General features: G+C 41.3%; 1 protein-coding gene and 2 pseudogenes across 1 annotated transcript; all 3 read left to right on the forward strand.

Annotated features, from left to right (window-relative positions):
• Positions 1 to 4997: 4997 nt before the first annotated feature.
• On the forward strand, positions 4998 to 5856 carry LOC131987028 (odorant receptor 131-2-like; annotated as a pseudogene).
• A 7648-nt stretch (positions 5857 to 13504) lies between these two features.
• On the forward strand, positions 13505 to 14366 carry LOC131987056 (odorant receptor 131-2-like; annotated as a pseudogene).
• A 4081-nt stretch (positions 14367 to 18447) lies between these two features.
• Positions 18448 to 19443, forward strand: LOC131986905 (odorant receptor 131-2-like). The gene has a single exon (XM_059352046.1). It carries the CDS (start codon positions 18448 to 18450, stop codon positions 19441 to 19443), a length of 996 nt encoding a protein of 331 aa, XP_059208029.1.
• Positions 19444 to 22177: the final 2734 nt, after the last annotated feature.

Raw genomic sequence — 22177 nt, forward strand, 5'->3', positions numbered from 1 at the left:
GCCACACGTGAATCTTGGGTTCATTTGTGGACTTGAACTGATGTGGATTCATTTGCAACAGCATTCTCATCCAACTCCCAAAATTGCACCTCCCCTCCATTTTGGGCATCTGACAAGGAACAGAGAGACCCTTGCTCCCAGCATACCTTGCATTTATGACGGCACCTACAGGCCACCTCATTGGTGAAGGGACCTTTAACACTGCAGGTGGTCCACTGAAAAGACCAGATCCACACCTCTGATCTCTAATAATAATAATAATAATAATAATAATACATTCAATTTTTATAGCGCTTTTAAAGGTACTCAAAGTCGCTTAACATAACAGGAATTTGACAGACACAAACACAAAATGCAGAAGAAAACAGAACTAAACAGAGATGAGAGATAAGAGTTCAGGTCTTGTAAGCTACAGTATTTTGAAAAGGTGGGTTTTGAGTTGGTGTTTGAAGGCGTGGAGTCTGAATTGCGGATGTGAGTAGGGAGGGAGTTCCAGAGGGTTGGGGCAGCAGTGGAGAAGGCTCTGTCGCCAATGGTGCGGTGCTTGGTCCTGGTGATGGGGGTCAGTAGGTTGGCGTCAGAAGATCTGAGGTTGCGAGTGGGGGAGTGACGTTGGAGGAGATCTGTTCATGGGGGAGAAGGTTATTGAGGGCTTTGTAGGTGATGAGCAGGATCTTGAAGTGGATTCTGTGCTGGATAGGGAGCCAGTGGAGGTACTGAAGGATTGGCGTGATGTGTTCTCTGGAGCGGGAGTGGGTGAGCAAACGGGCAGCTGAATTTTGGACATATTGAAGTTTTTGAAGGTTGGTGGAGGGGAGGCCGTAGAGAATGCTGTTGCAATAGTCCAGTCTGGAGGTTATGAAAGCATGGATTAGTGTTTCGGCAGCGGAGGAGGACAGGATAGGACGGAGACGTGAGATGTTGCGGAGGTGGAAGAAGGATGTTTCTGTGATGTTCTTGATGTGTGTTTGAAGGAGAGAGTTGGATCCATGGTGACGCCGAGGTTTCTGACAGAGGGGGAGGGGGTAACTGTGTGTCCATCAATGATCAGTGAGAAGTCCTGGGAAGAGGGGAGGTGGGGTTTGGGGCCAATGATGATGATTTCAGATTTGTTGCAGTTGAGTTTGAGAAAGTTGCTGTTCATCCAGGTTTTTATGTCAGTGAGGCAGTTTGTGATGGTAAGCAGAGCGGCAGGAGTGATGGTTTTTATAGAGAGGTAGAGTTGGGTATCGTCTGCGTAGCAATGAAATTGTGACAGAGGGGTAGCATGTACAGGATGAATAGGAGGGGACCAAGCACCGAGCCTTGGGGGACACCGTGTGTGACAGGAATGATATGGGATTTGCAGTTATTGATGGAGATGTAGTGAAATCTGTCAGAGAGGAAGGATTTAAACCTACTGAGCTAGTGATGCTGAGCCAGTGATGCCAAAGCATGATAGCAGACGACTGAGGAGGATGGAGTGGTCGATGGTGTCAAAAGCGGCGCTGAGGTCGAGGAGGAGGAGAATATTGAGGGAGCCGGAGTCAGAGGTGAGTAGGAGGTCGTTGGTGACTTTTAGTAAAGCGGTTTCGGTGCTGTGGTGGGTACGGAAGCCAGATTGGAATGTTTCGTAGAGTTGGTTGGAGTGGAGGTAGTGCTGGAGTTGAGCGGCAACAGAACGTTCTTTGAATTTTCGAAAGAAATGGGAGGTTTGAAATGGGTCTGAAATTGTCGGGGTTATCAGGGTCCAGGCCGGGCTTCTTGAGGATGGGTGTACCAGAGGTGAGGGAGGAGTTTATGATGTTGGTTATGAGTGGGGTGAGACAAGGGAGGCAAGCTTTGAAGAGGATGGAGGGAATGGGGTCCAGGGGGCAGGTGGGGTGTTTAATGTTTGAGAAAATATTGGAGAGGTCAGATGCGGTTATGGGAGAGAAGGAAGAAAGACTATGGTCTGTTCGTGAAGGAGGTGAAAGTTACAGGGTGAGGCTGACGGAGGAGGAGGTGGCAAGCTGGCTGTGTATGTTGTCAACTTTTGAGTGAAAGAATGAAAGAAAGTTATTGCATTTTTCCGGGGTGAAAGAGTGTGAGATGTGGTCCATAGGTTTGAGGAGCTTGTTTATAGTAGAAAACAGAGTGCGGGGGTTGGAGGAGCCAGAGTGAAATATGTCGGAGTAGAAGGTGGAGCGGGCTTCGTTGAGTGCTGACTTGTATAGGTGGATATGGTCTTTGTAGGCTTGGTAGTGTACAGTGAGTCCAGTTTTCTTGTATAGGCGTTCCAGTTTTCTGCGCTGTTTCTTTAATTGGTGAAGTTCGGGAGTGTACCAGGGGGCAGAGTGAGTGAATGAGACATTTTTTGTTTTTATGGGAGCAAGCTGGTTGAGGCAGGTGGACAGAGTGTGGTTGTACAGGTTGACGAGATCTATAGGAGTTGGGTTTTCAGGGAGGGTGGAGTCAGCTATGGTGTTGGATATGCATGTAGAGAGGGAGGTTGGACAGAGAGACTTGAGGTTGCAGAAGGTTATAATGCGGTTTTGTTTGGGTTTGGGGCTGGGAATGTTGATGTCCATGATGATGGTCAGGTGGTCAGAGATGGTGAGGTCAGTGTGTGAGAGGTTGTCAATATTGAGGCCAGTGGAACAAACAAGGTCCAGAATGTGCCCACGGCGGCGGGTGGGGAAATCTACATGTTGGGTGAGGTTGAAGCAGTTGAGAATGTCCAGAAAGTCTGTTGTACTTTTACAGTCAGGGGAGTCAATGTGGATGTTAAAGACACGTAGGAGTAGGATGGATGGGGAGACTGAAGACAGTTGTGTGAAGAATTCTGAGAAATCTGACAGAAAGTTTGGCTTGGGTTTGGGTGGACGGTAGATGATAGCAATCACAAGGGGTTTTGGACCGGGGAGTTTAAATGCCAGATGTTCAAAAGATGGTGCAGCAGTGATGGAGAGTGGCCGAGGGTTGAGGTCTTTGCGGTGTATGGCTGCAATTCCTCCTCCTCGGCCCTTAGAGCAAGGGATGTCCACATAAGAATATCCAAGAGGGGTGGTTTGGTTGAGTGTGAAATATTCCAAGGGTTTTTGCCAGGTTTCAGTCAGACAGAGGAAGTCCAGTTGTTTGTCGGTGATGAATTCATTTAAGATAAGGCTTTTATTGTTGAGGGATCTTGTGTTGAACAGGGCTATTTTCAGAGGCTTTTGTTTTGAAGTTTGCATAGAGGAAGTTGCTACCGGGCAGAGGTTGAAAGCATTCATGTGGTGGTCCTCCTGATGACGTGGTGAGTTGTTGTGGTGACGGAATGAGGAAGTGCGGGAGATGTAGTCGGTCCAGAGAGATGGGATACTGTTTGCTGCAGTGGAGTTGTAAATAAACTTGCGACGTGAGCCTCTATGGATGTAGCGGCGGCGTCTTAGAAGTCCGAAGTGTTTTATTGCGGTGATAAGTTCCGTAGCGGGAGGCGTTTGATGATTCAGCCGGAGGAGTTGCGTGGTTGTGTAGCGTTGAGCCATGGTCGGGTTGAAAGAGTCGGTGGATGACTGTGACAGGTGGTGATAAGATAGCAGGTAGAGCAGGACCAGCCGCAGCATCGTTGATGGAAAAACGAGCCGGGACCTGGTTGGGAGCCAGGCTCAATGCAGGAAGGCAGCGGTCCTAGCCAGCAAGGGCTAATCGCACCGGGACAGGTGGAGACCCGTCCGGGGGATACCTTTGGCAGCGGCAGCGGTCGCAGCGATGGCGGAAAGCTGAAGGCTAGTTGTCCTACCCAGCGATGGTCAGCCACACCGGGACAGGCGGTGGTCGAGCTGGGGGTAGCCTCCAGTAGCACAGGGTAAGGGTTTCTGACACACTCGGGTGAGGGTCAAAACAGGACAAACTTTTTTCGGAGGGAGAAGCGGCAGCCAAAAGCACCAGCGTCCTCTCCACATCCGACAGACATGTGTCTTTCTCCACTGCTCCCCGGAGCAGCAACACCTCCATTTCCTTCAGGAGGGGACCCAGAAGCCTGGATTCACCAGCCCCCCTCCCTTTCAGTACCTTCTGAGATCCTCTGTATCTCAGGGTGAGACCCTCTGCAGATATCTTCCTCTTCACAAAGCCTCCTACAACTCTAACTTTCATGAAGTTTGCCTTAATGAACGCAAAGTTCATTACAAATTCCAGAAAGACTTCCTCAACAAACAAGGACGAGCCAGAAACTTAATTTGCAAGACGGCAAATTATTGAAACTCAGCCTGAAATCAAACTTCTTCCATGCCCTCCACCGAAAAGGATTTATCCCCTTCTCAACTGGACTGTAAGTAATGTAACTGGGCTTAGATAAGATCTAATCTTCTGTAAACCTACACTGTAATTAATCTTAGATTAGACCATGTAGACTTCTATATTCCTTAGATGTGGGCTTTAATTTGCTTTAAGATTGTTTATGAAGAATAAATATGTTTTTGAACACAAATGCTGTCTATTTATTGTTGTACACTGTGAACAAAATGTCAACATCTCCTATGAGAAATAATTCCAAATTCCTTCAACCACTTCTAAATATAGATATTGTAATTTGATCATAATTATATCCATAATTATTAATCAGTATTCCAAATTGATAGTTTAGTAACTTTATGAGACTGATTTAGGTAGATTGGCTATATTTTATTATGTTTTACAGAACACAATAGTATCAGGGAAGAGTTAGAGGAGGAGTTACATTACATCAGCAACTGATAAGTTAATCAATCTTGAATGTGATGGTGTCACATGAACCGGGTGTTATGACTGAGCTCATAACCCTGCAGACAAGCGCTGCCTGCATTTAAACAGACACTGCCTCTAACTGATAGCCTGTGTGCACAAGATAACCGTTTTTGTATTATGCTTTTGAACTAACTTGGCAACTTTTCAGATGGATGGGACGATGGTTCTTAAATGTTATCGGAACACAAATTGAACAAAATTAACTGTGCTTTCATGCTCCAGTGACATTTACAGGCTAATATTGTTGAATTATGTAATGCTTCTGTCGGATGTCATATGCAAATCAGAGTCAGACCAACAGCACTGTTGGAATGCAGTATGAGGGGTTACTTGCATTAGTGTTGTTTTCCTTTGTAACTACAGTACCATGCTGTGTGTTTCTCTTCATTAATGTGACCATGTTATTCACCTTGAAGAGTAAAACTGTGTTTCGTGAGACTTCACGTTATGTTCTTCTGTTTAACCTCCTTTTTGCAGACACTGTACAGATGGCACTGGGTCAGTTATTATACCTACTTGCTGCTTGTAGAATATGGTTGACATATCCTGTATGTGGTGTTCTCACTATGCTTGTCTATCTCACAAATGTAATCTCTCCTCTCACACTGGTGGTGATGTCTCTGGAGAGATTTGTGGCTGTGTGCTACCCACTGAGACACTCTACCATCATCACCATCAGAAACACAGACTTAGCTATCTTTGTGGTTTGGACCATCAGTTCACTAAATGTTCTCACAACAGTTATTTTACTTTTAGATTTTCCATTTGAAGACCTAGAGAGCCTGCAGATGATTTTTTCTTGTGCCACAGAGAAAATGTTGCTCGGCCCAATGTCTGGTGTTTATGATAAAGCCTTCACTTATTCTCTGTTTGTTTCAGCTGGTGTGGTTGTGACTTGCTCCTATATTGGTGTGATAATAGCAGCCAGGTCAGCTTCCACAGACAAAGCTTCAACCCAAAAGGCTCGTAACACACTGCTGTTACATCTGGTGCAGCTGGGCCTCAGTCTGTCTTCAACCATATACAACCCACTGCTTATGGCTATCTATAAAGTCTTAGACATTATAACATTTGTGCACATACAACGATTTCTTTATGTGTGTATTATCATCTTTCCAAGATGTCTGAGTTCTCTCATCTATGGAATCAGAGACCAGACCATCAGACCGATCCTCGTTTACAATCTTTGCTGTCAGTGGAGAGGCTCACTTTCCCACCCAGTTGTCCCGGCCAAGGCACAAATCTTAGTGCCTCATAGATAAATATGAACAGAATGTTAATCTTATGAAACCTTTAATTAAGAATATGCAGTGTTGCTCTTTAAGGAGGATTTGATGCATATTGTATATTTCTTCTTTTGCAACATGTGTGAAGTTAATCTTTAATTCACAGATCAGCAGTAACATAGCAGCCACTAGTGAGGAGGGAAAGTTTCACAAAAGCCACAGGATGAACATGGAAAAAATGATGAGACTTGTATTATTGTCCAGTATGAGCTATAAATATTTAATAAAGTGTGAGGAAAATATGAAAAGATCCAAGAAAGTGTTGTGTAGTAGAAAAACAGATATACTGTTTGGAATTTACAAAAGACATATTTCACTCAAAAATTCAAAGTAAAGATACAATTACAGATTCCTGAAAAAATATAGATGTGTAAAAAACTAGATCTAATTGGGGAATTTCCTAAGTGATGTCCTGAACTCATACTGCATGAGTGTATGTTAATAATGTAAAATATTTGAACAGAATATCCAAAATAACCTTTTTTCAAATATGTGATTGTATAATCTGGAAACTTGCTATATCATTGTGGAAAACTACTAAAATACTGACCAAAAGATGAAAATGCAAATAAGTGTGTCACATATTTAAACTTGGATAAACTTGGATAAATTTGGTTACTTAAATCATACTTTAGTAACTGTTGCCAATCATTTCTGACCGTAATTTATTTTTCGTTTCATATTGCATCACTTGGATGAATGGATGAGTTAAACAACAACATTGCTATATTTTTGTTGTTATTGGATTTTTTTCCTAGAGATGCTTGAGTACAAGATAAACGCTTGAAATACCCTCCGTAAAAGAGACGGCTCAAGGCTAAGAAAAGTTACAGAAAGGCAAGAAAGAATGGGGCACCCAGCAAATACAACAAGCTGTCCATACCAGACATGTTTAAAGAAGTAGAAGCCAGGAGAATGAACTAAGAAGATGGGTACTCTTAGTGGCAGGAAAGCAACATCAGGTCAAGTCCACCAAGACCATATGGGAGAAAACACCATCACATAACCGAGATGGTCAATGGCTAGTGAAGTGATAAAACATTTTATTCATAATGAACTTTACATTTGAAACAAATCTCAAAGTGCTCCACTCTGTCAGGGGGTAATGAGGGGTAAGCTTTTGTGAAGAGAAATGCTTTCAAATCTTTTTTTAAAGATTAAAGAGTGCACTCAGGTGGTGGGAAAAGAGTATTCCACAGATGTGGAGCAGCATATTGGAGGCCAAATTCCCCATTAATAATAATAACAATAACAATAATAATAATGATTATTATTGTTATTGTTATTGTTATTGTTATTATTATTATTATTATTAGTAGTAGTAGTAGTAGTAGTAGTATTGAAGATTGACTTCTGTGTTGTTATTTGAAAAAGTGCTGGGACACCTCATCCACTCAGATACTCCAGTCAGAGAGTAAATACAGACACACAATTCAACTCCTTTTCTCCATTTGTACTGGCATTACAGCAACAGCAGGATGCATGAGGAATAATGAATGAGGAGTAGCATCTCAACATTATGGGTTGACAGTGTATGGTATTTCTGTGAATAATAATAAACTGGAGACACGAAATTAGGAAAAAAAATCATAATTAGAGCACTCATCTTGCTATTTAGCATTAGCTGTGTAATATGAAGGAGTATAGTACTATATAATACTTTCTGTCACATAAACAGACAACTAAACAACATGAGATATTCATAGTGAATCAAACACTCACATATCCTGCAAGCAAACAATACACTTACTTCTTCATGAACGCATCAGAGTCAACTTAAAAGATGTTTAAAGATTTCTCTGAAATGTTCGCAGTAAACTCTGCTCCCATCCGTGGTAAACTCAGCTCCCATTTGCGGAAACTCAGCTCTCGTTATAACTTTTAGGACCCATAGCTGCCCATATCAGTGCCTGAACAAAATGCCAATAAGTTTGAAGGACCCCAAGCTGCCCACTAAGGTGCCAGAACGAAACTACCTAAACTGCTTTTAGTGCAACAATGTAAACAAACATAGGAAATTTATAACAATAATAATAATAATGACTTAAATGTATATAGCGCCTTTCAAGAAACTCAAGGATGCTTTACATTAAGCACAACTGAAAGGTAGAAAGTGGGCAGTGATGAAAGGGTTGAGAGGCTTAGCTGAGGCCAAAGGCCTTGGTGAACACATGGTGCTTGAGGAATTTTTTGGAGGTGTCCAAGGATGCAGCATTGGGGATTTTGGCCAGGAGAGAGTTCCAAAGGGTGAGGGCTGCGGCACTGAAGGCAAGAGCACCAAAAGTTTACAGTTTGGTGCAGGGGTGTAGAGCAGACCTTTAGACTTATTGTCATATGCAAGTGAAAAACATGGAGAGTCCTTAATTTCACACTCCTTATCACCCTGGTTGTGTAGATGTCCGGTAGTGATGGGAAGGCTGCTCCAGAGATGAATTGTGCAGTAATTAATCACACGCTGGAGAGCCTTCCTTTCTTGAGCAGTGCATCTGCCATGCCACTGTTGGGATCTTGCCACACGTGAATCTTGGGTTCATTTGTGGACTTGAACTGATTTGGATTAAATTGCAACAGCATTCTCATCCAACTCCCAAAATTGCACCTCCCCTCCATTTTGGGAATCTGACAAGGAACAGAGAGACCCTTGCTCCCAGCATACCTTGAATTTATGACGGCACCTACAGGCCACCTCATTGGTGAAGGGACCTTTAATACTGCAGGTGGTCCACTGAAAAGACCAGATCCACACCTCTGATTTCTCTCATTCTCCACTGCTCCCCGGAGCAGCAAAACCTCCATTTCCTTCAGGAGGGGACCCAGAAGCCTGGATTCACCAGCCCCCTCCCCTTCAGTACCTTCTGAGATCCTCTGTATCTCAGGGTGAGACCCTCTGCAGATATCTTCCTCTTCACAAAGCCTCCTACAACTCTAACTTTCATGAAGTTTGCCTTAATGTGATTTCTTATTAGTGTGTCAAGATGGCGCCAGTGTGTGTGGCGAGCCGTCAGATGCTCCGACTATTGTGTGTGTTTCTACTGCTTGTATCACTTGTTTCGCATACTGTCAACTCTCTGCTGGTGTATGATCGCCAAACACTGCTAGACCTGAGAATATCCAACAAACAACTCATCAACTTTGAGTATAACGGACAAAAAACGTCTCCCTTCCTACTAAACATCCCGTCATACCTCTGCCGCACTCCTGTGCTACCTCCGCGGCGTAAACGTCACCGCCGTCGAGGTAAGCGGAGTGGCTGTCTGGTGAGGCTGAGGGCCGGGTTGGTGCGTCCTGATCGAGGTGGATATGGAGCGGGACCTCGACTTTGTATCTCCCGACGTTCGCTGGACCCTGTCGCTGCCTGGTTGGTACCGGTGGCGGGTTCGGATTGGATGTTCCAGCCCCGCGGACCCTGCTCTCCTTGTCCCCGCCGGCGCGGAGTGAATCTGGGGAACCTGCGGCCTCTGTGTCGGGTCTCCCTGTCAGCTGCTCGCCCTGACCCGCCGGCTCCTGCCCGGTTTGGCTTGGTAAACGCCAGATCGCTTGGGAACAAATCATTCATCCTTAAGGATTACTTCATGTCGCGGGAATTGGATTTCCTGTTTATTACCGAGACCTGGCTGAGTGTTGGTGAGTCCGGTGTCTTTTCAGAACTTTTACCTGTTGACTGCTCCTTTTTTAACTCTCCTCGAACGTCTGGCCGAGGTGGAGGAATTGCGACTGTTTTTAAGAGTGACTTTAAATGTAAACAGTTATCGCCGTCATCCACATTCACCAGCTTTGAACTCAGCTTGTCTGAGCTGGGGCGTCCGCACACGGTGCTGTGTGCGGTGGTCTATCGGCCCCCCAAATATAACAGAGACTTTTTAACAGAGTTTTCTGTGTTTTTGGCAGATACCATGCCAAAATATGACCGTGTCCTTATTGCTGGAGATTTTAACATTCATGTGTGTTGCCCTGAAAACCCCTTGGCGAGTGACTTTTTAAACATCATTGACTCTTTTAATCTCACGCAGTGTGTACTGGGGCCTACACATGAACGTGGTCACACACTTGATCTGGTTTTAACTCATGGTTTGCCTGTTCTTAACCTGGAGGTCTGTGATGCTGTTTTCTCGGATCACATGCCTGTACTTTTTGAAGCTGCTGTTTGCCGTAACACTTTTAAACCTCGCGCTGCTGCTCGCAGATGTCGAGTCATTAACTCTTCCACTGCTGCTCACTTCTCTGCAGTCTTCAGTCAGAGCTGCATGACTCCTCAGTCTGTGTGTGACGACACAGAGTCTCTCAACTCTTGGTTCCTGGACACCTGTCAAACTGCTATAGACACTGCTGCTCCTTTGAAGACCAGGCAACAGAGAACTAAATCAGAGCCTTGGCTAAATGAAACTACCCGCATGGCCAGACAGGAGTGTCGAAGAGCGGAACGAAAATGGAAAAAGGACAAACTACAAGTGTCTTTTCAGATATTGAGGGATTGCTGGCGTCATTTCCAATCCACTGTAAGAGAGGCAAAAAGAAAATATTTTGCTGATATTGTTGTGGTGAACCGTCATAAACCTCGTGTGTTGTTTAAAGTAATTAACTCTGCTCTTAATGCACCACCTACTGGATTTGATGCCTCTCCTGCTCTGTGTGAGAACTTTCTTCAGTACTTCACTAATAAGGTTGCCTCTACCAGAGCACTTATTTCACCTCCTGCTTCTGATCCTTCAGTGTTTGTACCCTGCTCTGCTGTTTTTGACACCTTTGAGCCTGTGACCTTGCCTTTTGTGCAGGAGATTGTGTGTCATTTGAAGCCCTCGGGTTCGCCGGGTGACACTGTCCCGCCCCGATTGTTTAAGAAGGTTTTTCCCACTGTTGGCCCATCCTGTCTCACAGTAATTAATAGCAGTCTGTCCTCTGGAGTAGTCCCTTTAAATTTTAAACATGCTGCGGTGCAGCCTCTGTTAAAAAAACCTGGGCTGGATCCTACTGTCTTGGCAAATTTCAGACCCATCTCTAAACTGCCTTTCATCTCTAAAATTTTAGAGAAGATAGTTTATTCACAGCTCATGGATTTTTTAAATGCAAAAAATATTCTTGAGATCTTCCAATCCGGTTTTAAAACATTGCACAGCACAGAATCAGCGCTTTTAAGAGTTTTTAATGACATCTTTTTAGCTACTGACTCTGGTCATTGTGTTGTCCTGGTGCTTTTAGATTTGTCTGCTGCTTTTGATACAGTGGACCATGAAATCCTGATTACTCGTTTGGAGCAGTGGGTGGGCATCAGTGGCACAGCACTGGAATGGTTCAGGTCCTACCTGTCACATCGGACTTTCTGTGTCAGCCTCGGTGACTCTGTGTCCTCCACTGCTCCTCTCTCATGTGGGGTCCCGCAGGGCTCTGTGCTTGGCCCGCTTCTTTTTTCCCTGTATCTACTGCCACTTGGGTCCATCCTCAGAAAACACGGAATTTCTTTTCATTGTTATGCAGATGACAGTCAAATCTATGTCCCCCTCAAAAAAGATGACTCGTACTGTATTGACTCACTCCTAAGGTGCCTACATGACATCAAAGCCTGGATGTCCTCAAACTTCCTGAGTTTTAATGAAAAAAAGACAGAAGTCATGGTCTTTGGTGGCTCTTCTGTAACCCCCCCCCTGGTTGATCTGGGTTCTTTGGCACAACATCACAAGCCAATTGTGAGTAATTTGGGGGTTAAAGTGGACGCTGATCTTAAATTTGACAGCCAGATCAAAGCTGTGGTGAAGTCCAGTTTCTTCCAGCTACGGCAGCTGGCAAAAATAAAACCACTCCTGCAAACACAGCACTTTGAGACAGTAATCCATGCCTTCGTGACCACTCGGCTGGATTACTGTAACGCACTTTATATGGGGGTTAGTGGGTCCTCCATTGCCCGCCTTCAACTGGTCCAAAATGCTGCTGCACGTCTTTTAACTGGCACAAGAAAGTATGAGCACATTTCACCTGTTTTAGCTTCACTGCACTGGCTGCCCGTTCATTTTAGGATTCATTTTAAAATTATTTTATTTGCTTTTAAAGCTTTAAATGGTCTTGCTCCTCCTTACCTCTCTGAGCTGCTGCACCCCTACTCTCCTACCCGCTCTCTCAGGTCAGCTGACCAGCTTCTCCTGAGAGTGCCAAGAGCTCGGCTGAAGCTCAGAGGGGAACCAGCTTTTGCCATCGCAGCTCCAAAACTGTGGAATGAATTGCCGCTGCACATCAGACAGGCCTCCTCACTGTCTCATTTTAAATCTCTTCTTAAAACCCACCTCTTCTCGTTGGCTTTTAACACCACGTAGAGTGTTGATTTTATGTTGATTTTATGTTGATTTTATGATTTTATGATCTTTTTGTTTTTATTGTATTCATGCATATTTTATTTTGTGCGGGCTGTACATTTTACATTTTATTTTATTTATTTTTATCCCATTTTTAATTTATTTTATCTTATTGCATCTTCCTGTTCTATTGTTTACTACATCTCTTTGTATTGTGTTATGTATTTATTGTTTGTGCAGCACTTTGGAAACCTTGTGTTTGCTAAAAATGTGCTATATAAATAAAGTGGATTGGATTGGATTGGATTGGATTAATGAACGCAAAGTTCATTACAAATTCCAGAAAGACTTCCTCAACAAACAAGGACGAGCCAGAAACTTAATTTGCAAGACGGCAAATTATTGAAACTCAGCCTGAAATCAAACTTCTTCCATGCCCTCCACCGAAAAGGATTTATCCCCTTCTCAACTGAACTGTAAGTAATGTAACTGGGCTTAGATAAGATCTAATCTTCTGTAAACCTACACTGTAGATAATCTTAGATAAGACCATGTAGACTTCTATATTCCTTAGATGTGGGCTTTAATTTGCTTTTAGTTGTTTATTAAGAATAAATATGTTTTTGAACACAAATGCTGTCTATCTATTGTTGTACACTGTGAACAATATGTCAACATCTCCTATGAGAAATAATTCCAAATTCCTTCAACCACTTCTAAATATAAATATTGTAATTTGATTATAATTATATTCATAATTATTAATCAGTATTCCAAATTGATAGTTTTTATGAGTCTTTAGTCTTTATGAGACTGATTTAGGTAGATTGGCTATGTTTTATTATGTTTTGCAGAACACAATAGTATCAGGGAAGAGTTAGAGGAGGAGTTACATTACATCAGCAACTGATAAGTTAATCAATCTTGAATGTGATGGTGTCACATGAACCGGGTGTTATGACTGAGCTCATAACCCTGCAGACAAGCGCTGCCTGCATTTAAACAGACACTGCCTCTAACTGATAGCCTGTGTGCACAAAATAACCGTTTTTGTATTATGCTTTTGAACTAACTTGGCAACTTTTCAGATGGATGGGACGATGGATCTTAAATCTTATCGGAACACAAATTGAACAAAATAAACTGTGCTTTCATGCTCCAGTGACATTTACAGGCTAATATTGTTGTATTATGTAATGCTTCTGTCGGATGTCATATGAAAATCAGAGTCAGACCAACAGCACTGTTGGAATGCAGTATGAGGGGTTACTTGCATTAGTGTTGTTTTCCTTTGTAGCTACAGTACCATGCTGTGTGTTTCTCTTCATTAATGGGACCATGTTATTCACCTTGAAGAGTAAAACTGTGTTTCGTGAGACTTCACGTTATGTTCTTCTGTTTAACCTCCTTTTTGCAGACACTGTACAGATGGCTCTGGGTCAGTTATTATACCTACTGGCTGCTTGTAGAATATGGTTGACATATCCTGTATGTGGTGTTTTCGTTATGCTTGCCAATCTCACAAATTTTATCTCTCCTCTCACACTGGTGGTGATGTCTCTGGAGAGATTTGTGGCTGTGTGCTACCCACTGAGGCACTCTACCATCATCACCATCAGAAACACAAAATTATCTATCTTTGTGATTAGGACCATCAGTTCACTAAATGTTCTCACAACAGTTATTTTACTATTAGATTTTCCATTTGAAGACCTAGAGAGCCTGCAGATGAGATACTTTTGTGCCTTAGAAACTATGTTGCTTGGCCCAATGTCTGGTGTTTATGATAAAGCCTTCACTTATTCTCTGTTTGTTTCAGCTGGTGTGATAGTCACTTCTTCCTATATTGGTGTGATAATAGCAGCCAGGTCAGCTTCCACAAACAAAGCTTCAACCCAAAAGGCTCGTAACACACTGCTGTTACATCTGGTGCAGCTGGGCCTCAGTCTGTCTTCAACCATATACAACCCACTGCTTATGGCTATCTATAAAGTCTTACATGACATGATAACACTTTTACGAATACAAATATTTCTTTATGTGTGTATTATCATCTTTCCAAGATGTCTGAGTTCTCTCATCTATGGAATCAGAGACCAGACCATCAGACCGATCCTCGTTTTCAATCTTTGCTGTCAGTGGAGAGGCTCACTTTCCCACCCAGTTGTCCCAGCCAAGGCAAAAATCCTAGTGCTTTATAAATAAATATGAACAAAATGTTAATCTTATGAAACCTTTAATTAAGAATATGCAGTGTTGCTCTTTAAGGAGGATTTGATGCATATTGTATATTTCTTCTTTTGCAACATGTGTGAAGTTAATCTTTAATTCACAGATCAGCAGTAACATAGCAGCCACTAGTGAGGAGGGAAAGTTTCACAAAAGCCACAGGATGAACATGGAAAAAATGATGAGACTTGTATTATTGTCCAGTATGAACTATAAATATTTAATAAAGTGTGAGGAAAATATGAAAAGATCCAAGAAAGTGTTGTGTAGTAGAAAAACAGATATACTGTTTGGAATTAACAAAAGACATATTTCTCTCAAAAATTCAAAGTAAAGATACAATTACAGATTCCTGAAAAAATATAAATGTGTAAAAAACTAGATCTAATTGGGGAATTTCCTCAGCGATGTCCTGAACTCATACTGCATGAGTGTATGTTAATAATGTAAACTATTTGAACAGAATATCCAAAATAACCTTTTTTCAAATATGTGATTGTATAATCTGCAAACTTGCTATATCATTGTGGAAAACTACTAAAATACTGACCAAAAGATGAAAATCCAAATAAGGGTGTCACATATTTAAAGTTGTAAACTTGGATAAATCTGGTTACTTAAATCATACTTTAGTAACTGTTGCCAATCATTTCTGACCGTAATTTATTTTTCATTTCATATTGCATCACTTGGATGAATGGATGAGTTAAACAACAACATTGCTATATTTTTGTTGTTATTGGATTTTTTTCCTAGAGATGCTTGAGTACAAGATAAAAGCTTGAAATACCCTCCGTAAAAGAGACGGCTCAAGGCTAAGAAAAGTTACAGAAAGGCAAGAAAGAATGGGGCACCCAGCAAATACAACAAGCTGTCCATACCAGACATGTTTAAAGAAGTAGAAGCCAGGAGAATGAACTAAGAAGATGGGTACTCTTAGTGGCAGGAAAGTAACATCAGGTCAAGTCCACCAATACCATATGGGAGAAAACACCATCACATAACAGAGATGGTCAATGGCTAGTGAAGTGATAAAACATTTTATTCACAATGCACTTTACATTTGAAACAAATCTCAAAGTGCTCCACTCTGTCAGGGGGTAATGAGGGGTAAGCTTTTGTGAAGAGAAATGCTTTCAAATCTTTTTTTAAAGATTAAAGAGTGCACTCAGGTGGTGGGAAAAGAGTATTCCACAGATGTGGAGCAGCATATTGGAGGCCCAATTCCCCATTAATAATAATAATAATAATAATAATAATAATAATAATAATAATAATAATAATAATAATAATAATGATGATGATGATGATGATTATTATTGTTATTATTATTAGTAGTATTATTAGTATTATTGAAGATTGACTTCTGTGTTGTTATTTGAAAAAGTGCTGGGACACCTCATCCACTCAGATACTCCAGTCAGAGAGTAAATACAGACACACAATTCAACTCCTTTTCTCCATTTGTACTGGCATTACAGCAACAGCAGGATGCATGAGGAATAATGAATGAGGAGTAGCATCTCAACATTATGGGTTGACAGTGTATGATATTTCTGTGAATAATAATAAACAGGAGACACGAAATTAGGGAAAAATTTCATAATTAGAGCACTCATCTTGCTATTTAGCATTAGCTGTGTAATATGAAGGAGTATAGTGCTATATAGTACTTTCTGTCACAAAAACAGACAACTAAACAACATGAAATATTCATAGTGAATCAAACACTCACATATCCTGCAAGCAAACAATACACTTACTTCTTCATGAACGCATCAGAGTCAACTTAAAAGATGTTTAAAGATTTCTCTGAAATGTTCGCAGTAAACTCTGCTCCCATCCGTGGTAAACTCAGCTCCCATTCGCGGAAACTCAGCTCTCGTTATAACTTTTAGGACCCATAGCTGCCCATATCAGTGCCTGAACAAAATGGCAATAAGTTTGAAGGACCCCAAGCTGCCCACTAAGGTGCCAGAATGAAACTACCTAAACTGCTTTTAGTGCAACAACGTAAACAAACATAGGACATTTATAACAATAATAATAATAATGACTTAAATGTATATAGCACCTTTCAAGAAACCCAAGGATGCTTTACATTAAGCACAACTGAAAGGTAGAAAGTGGGCAGTGATGAAAGGGTTGAGAGGCTTAGCTGAGGCCAAAGGCCTTGGAGAACACATGGTGCTTGAGGAATTTTTTGGAGGTGTCCAAGGATGCAGCATTGGGGATTTTGGCCAGGAGAGAGTTCCAAAGGGTGAGGGCTGCGGCACTGAAGGCAAGAGCACCAAAAGTTTACAGTTTGGTGCAGGGGGTGTAGAGCAGACCTTTAGACTTATTGTCATATGCAAGTGAAAAACATGGAGAGTCCTTAATTTCACACTCCTTATCACCCTGGTTGTGTAGATGTCCGGTAGTGATGGGAAGGCTGCTCCAGAGATGAATTGTGCAGTAATTAATCACACGCTGGAGAGCCTTCCTTTCTTGAGCAGTGCATCTGCCATGCCACTGTTGGGATCTTGCCACACGTGAATCTTGGGTTCATTTGTGGACTTGAACTGATGTGGATTCATTTGCAACAGCATTCTCATCCAACTCCCAAAATTGCACCTCCCCTCCATTTTGGGCATCTGACAAGGAACAGAGAGACCCTTGCTCCCAGCATACCTTGCATTTATGACGGCACCTACAGGCCACCTCATTGGTGAAGGGACCTTTAACACTGCAGGTGGTCCACTGAAAAGACCAGATCCACACCTCTGATCTCTCTCTTTCTCCACTGCTACCTGGAGCAGCAACACCTCCATTTCCTTCAGGAGGGGACCCAGAAGCCTGGATTCACCAGCCCCCTCCCCTTCAGCACCTTCTGAGATCCTCTGCATCTCAGGGTGAGACCCTCTGCAGATATCTTCCTCTTCACAAAGCCTCCTACAACTCTAACTTTCATGAAGTTTGCCTTAATGAAGGCAAAGTTCATTACAAATTCCAGAAAGACTTCCTCAACAAACAAGGACGAGCCAGAAACTTAATTTGCAAGACGGCAAATTATTGAAACTCAGCATGAAATCAAACTTCTTCCATGCCCTCCACCGAAAAGGATTTATCCCCTTCTCAACTGAACTGTAAGTAATGTAACTGGGCTTAGATAAGATCTAATCTTCTGTAAACCTACACTGTAGATAATCTTAGATAAGACCATGTAGACTTCTATATTCCTTAGATGTGGGCTTTAATTTGCTTTTACATTACATTACATTACATGTCATTTAGCAGACGCTTTTGTCCAAAGCGACTTACAATAAGTGCAAGTTGTTTATTAAGAATAAATATGTTTTTGAACACAAATGCTGTCTATCTATTGTTGAACACTGTGAACAATATGTCAACATCTCCTATGAGAAATAATTCCAAATTGCTTCAACCACTTCTAAATATAAATATTGTAATTTGATTATAATTATATTCATAATTATTAATCAGTATTCCAAATTGATAGTTTTTATGAGTCTTTAGTCTTTATGAGACTGATTTAGGTAGATTGGCTATATTTTATTACGTTTTACAGAACACAATAGTATCAGGGAAGAGTTAGAGGAGGAGTTACATTACATCAGCAACTGATAAGTTAATCAATCTTGAATGTGATGGTGTCACATGAACCGGGTGTTATGACTGAGCTCATAAACCTGCAGACAAGCGCTGCCTGCATTTAAACAGACACTGCCTCTAACTGATAGCCTGTGTGCACAAAATAACCGTTTTTGTATTATGTTTTTGAACTAACTTGGTAACTTTTCAGATGGATGGGACGATGGATCTTAAATCTTATCGGAACACAAATTGAACAAAATAAACTGTGCTTTCATGCTCCAGTGACATTAACAGGTGAATATTTTTGATGCATTTAATGCTTCTGTCGGATGTCATATGAAAATCAGAGTCAGACCAACAGCACTGTTGGAATGCAGTATCAGGGGTTACTTGCATTGGTGTTGTTTTCCTTTGTAACTACAGTACCATGCTGTGTGTTTCTCTTCATTAATGGGACCATGTTATTCACCTTGAGGAGTAAAACTGTGTTTGTTGAGACTTCACGTTATGTTCTTCTGTTTAACCTCCTTTTTGCAGACACTGTACAGATGGCTCTGGGTCAGTTATTATACCTACTGGCTGCTTGTAGAATATGGTTGACATATCCTGTATGTGGTGTTTTCGTTATGCTTGCCAATCTCACAAATGTAATCTCTCCTCTCACACTGGTGGTGATGTCTCTGGAGAGATTTGTGGCTGTGTGCTACCCACTGAGGCACTCTACCATCATCACCATCAGAAACACAGACTTAGCTATCTTTGTGGTTTGGACCATCAGTTCACTAAATGTTCTCACAACAGTTATTTTACTATTAGATTTTCCATTTGAAGACCTAGAGAGCCTGCAGATGAGATACTTTTGTGCCTTAGAAACTATGTTGCTTGGCCCAATGTCTGGTGTTTATGATAAAGCCTTCACTTATTCTCTGTTTGTTTCAGCTGGTGTGATAGTCACTTCTTCCTATATTGGTGTGATAATAGCAGCCAGGTCAGCTTCCACAAACAAAGCTTCAACCCAAAAGGCTCGTAACACACTGCTGTTACATCTGGTGCAGCTGGGCCTCAGTCTGTCTTCAACAATACATAACCCACTGCTTATGGCTATCTATAAAGTCTTACATGACATGATAACACTTTTCCAAATACAAATATTTCTTTATGTGTGTATTATCCTCTTTCCAAGATGTCTGAGTTCTCTCATCTATGGAATCAGAGACCAGACCATCAGACCGATCCTCGTTTTCAATCTTTGCTGTCAGTGGAGAGGCTCACTTTCCCACCCAGTTGTCCCAGCCAAGGCACAAATCCTAGTGCTTTATAAATAAATATGAACAAAACGTTAACTTCATTAAAAATGAAATTAAGAATATGCAGTGTTGCTCTTTAAGTAGGATTTGATTCACGTGGGTGAAGTAAATCTGAATCTGAATAAAATGATGAGACTTGTATTGTTGTTCAAAATGTACGAGCTTTAAAATGTTTGATATGTGTGAGAAAAATATTAAATGATCCAAAAAAATATAATTTAGTAGAAAAACAAGTGCACTATTTCAAATTTACAAAATACACATTTGACTCAAAGTTTCAAAATAAAGATACAAATACAGATTCATGAAAAACAAATAGATGTGTAAAAAAACTAGACTACATTTGGGAATTTTCTTAGCGATGTCCTGAACTCATACTGCATACTGTGTATTTGTTAATAATGTAAACTATTTGAACAGAATATCCAAAATAACCTTTATTCAAATATGTATAGTCTGCAAACTTGCAATGTCGTTGTGGAAAGCAAGTAAAATACCAAAACATTAAATGCAAATATATGTGTCGCATATTTAAACTTGAAAAACTTGAACAGTTTTTGAAAACTTCTAGATAAGCTATTATTTTACATTTAAAATATATATATTAAAGGAAAAATCTGGTTACTTAAATCATACTTAAGTAACTGTTAGCTATCATCAGCTGCTGTATTATCGTTGTTGTATTTCTCCTAGAGATGATTGAGTACAAGATAAATAATCTTAGATTATATTTTGTACTTCTGCATTTTGTTTGTACTGTGGAAAAATCGTATTAGATTCTTGATATTTAAACAATAAACATTTACACAACATTTAATTAAATCATGTCTCATTGACAAATGGGCAGACAAGCCAACTGCAGGGGATTACAATGTGTATTGCATGGCAAGTATCTGACTGGCTGTTCCCAATCCACGTTCTATTGTTTCTTTGAAGCTTCTCTCACTACTCTGTAATGTCTGGATCATGTATGTTAATTACATTAAGACGCGACTTCACCTGTAACAACCTCCTATCCTTTGATCATGTAAGACTGAGGCACTGTATAAAAGTATGGAAAGTTTCTTTGTCGGGAGAGAATGCTGAGGACGTAACTAAAGGCTTTGATTGATCACACCGGCTTGCTGCATTTTTCTTTATCAACTTAGAAACTGCAACTACAGTACCAGCATACTTTCCTTTGATGTTTAATATTTTTGCTTTGATGTATGCTTACTGGAGAGAAAGGGGGTGGAGCCTGATGTGATGAGGGAATACAGAAGAGCTGGAGCTTATTTCAGCTTGGATCTTTCACAGGCAACATCCAGACACAGAGAGAGACAAGTTGGTCTTAGCTAGTGATGTAGCTAGGTGTGTATGGCCTGAGGAAGACCTTAATATAGATCGAAACGTTGCCGGCTTGCACACTTTTTGATTTTTAAATTTAAATAAAAATGTTAATTGTTTTATTTTTGACAAGGTCTCTTTGTCTTTTTGGAGTTTCCTTTCCAAAGGTTTGGAAAACGCTTTTTGTTATATTTTGGGGAAAAAAACAAAGGATGTCCATTATGGCAGGAGACACCAGCGTGCCCGTCAGGTGAGATGGGACCGAGACTCCGGGAGGTCCGTCGGGTGGATGGACCGAGCACCCCCCATCCCCTCCCAGAGATGAGAGACTACAGTCCCCTACCCTTAACAACACTGCAACAGTTTCAACACCACTGCAACAAGTTACAGTTTTTCTCAGTCACTTTGGTGCATTTCTCACAACAATATTAACATTTGCAGAACAGTTAGTTCAACCTCCACAACATTTAGCCATTGGTGCTCATCATATTAGCAGTTTCTCATTCCTTACAACAAATGGCAAATGCTTTTGGACATGCATCGATTGCTTTCATGCAATTCTCTGCTGTTTTATGACATTATCATTGCTTTTGTCATGTCAGTCAAAATTAACTATACTTGTGTATATATTCATTCCATATAAAACTAATAGTCCTTGTTTCATTGCTTGAGTCATTACATTACATTACAAAAATGTTGAACTAGTTGTCAAAAAATCTGTCAAGCTAATTTTAAACATTTAAAAAAAAAATCCTGAAAATGTCTCCTAAATTGAATAATTTCTCTCAGGTGAACCTCAGCTGCAGAGGGTGGATTCGCCACTCGAGGAGATACTTTGCTCGCTGCATTGCCAGAGATGATATTTACTGTGATATAGATGAAACTATGTGGCCAGACAGAGAGGAACGTCTGGATGTGCTTGAATGATTTACAGTACTATGTATGTTGTATGTTCAATCAAATCAAATCAAATCAAGTCAAAATTACTTTATTTATCCCCGAGGGGAAATTCAGTTAGTCTGGTAGAATTAGAAGCCTGATGGCTGTAGGAGAGAAGGATCTTTTGAATCTCTCCGTCCTGCAACAGAGAGAGAGGAAGGTTTTGTGTAGCAGATGATCAGGTATTTCAGGATGGCCTTGACCATGTTGACAGGTCATCTCTCCACCACCTCCTCCAGTGTGTCTAACCTGGCTCCAACCACAGAACCAGATGCTGATGCTGCCTCCCCAGCAGACTGCAGCATAAAACAACACACTACCACCACAGACTGATAAAACATCTGCGGCATCGCACTACACATGTCCAGAGATCTGAGCTTCCTTTAGAAAAAGAGGCGGCTCTGCCCCTTTTTGTAGAGAGCGTCTGTGTTTAGGGACCAGTCCAACTTATTATCCAGGTATACACCTAGATACTTAGAACTTGGCA

The sequence above is a fragment of the Centropristis striata genome, chromosome 15, assembly GCF_030273125.1.
Source record: "Centropristis striata isolate RG_2023a ecotype Rhode Island chromosome 15, C.striata_1.0, whole genome shotgun sequence".
Lineage (NCBI taxonomy): Eukaryota > Metazoa > Chordata > Actinopteri > Perciformes > Serranidae > Centropristis > Centropristis striata.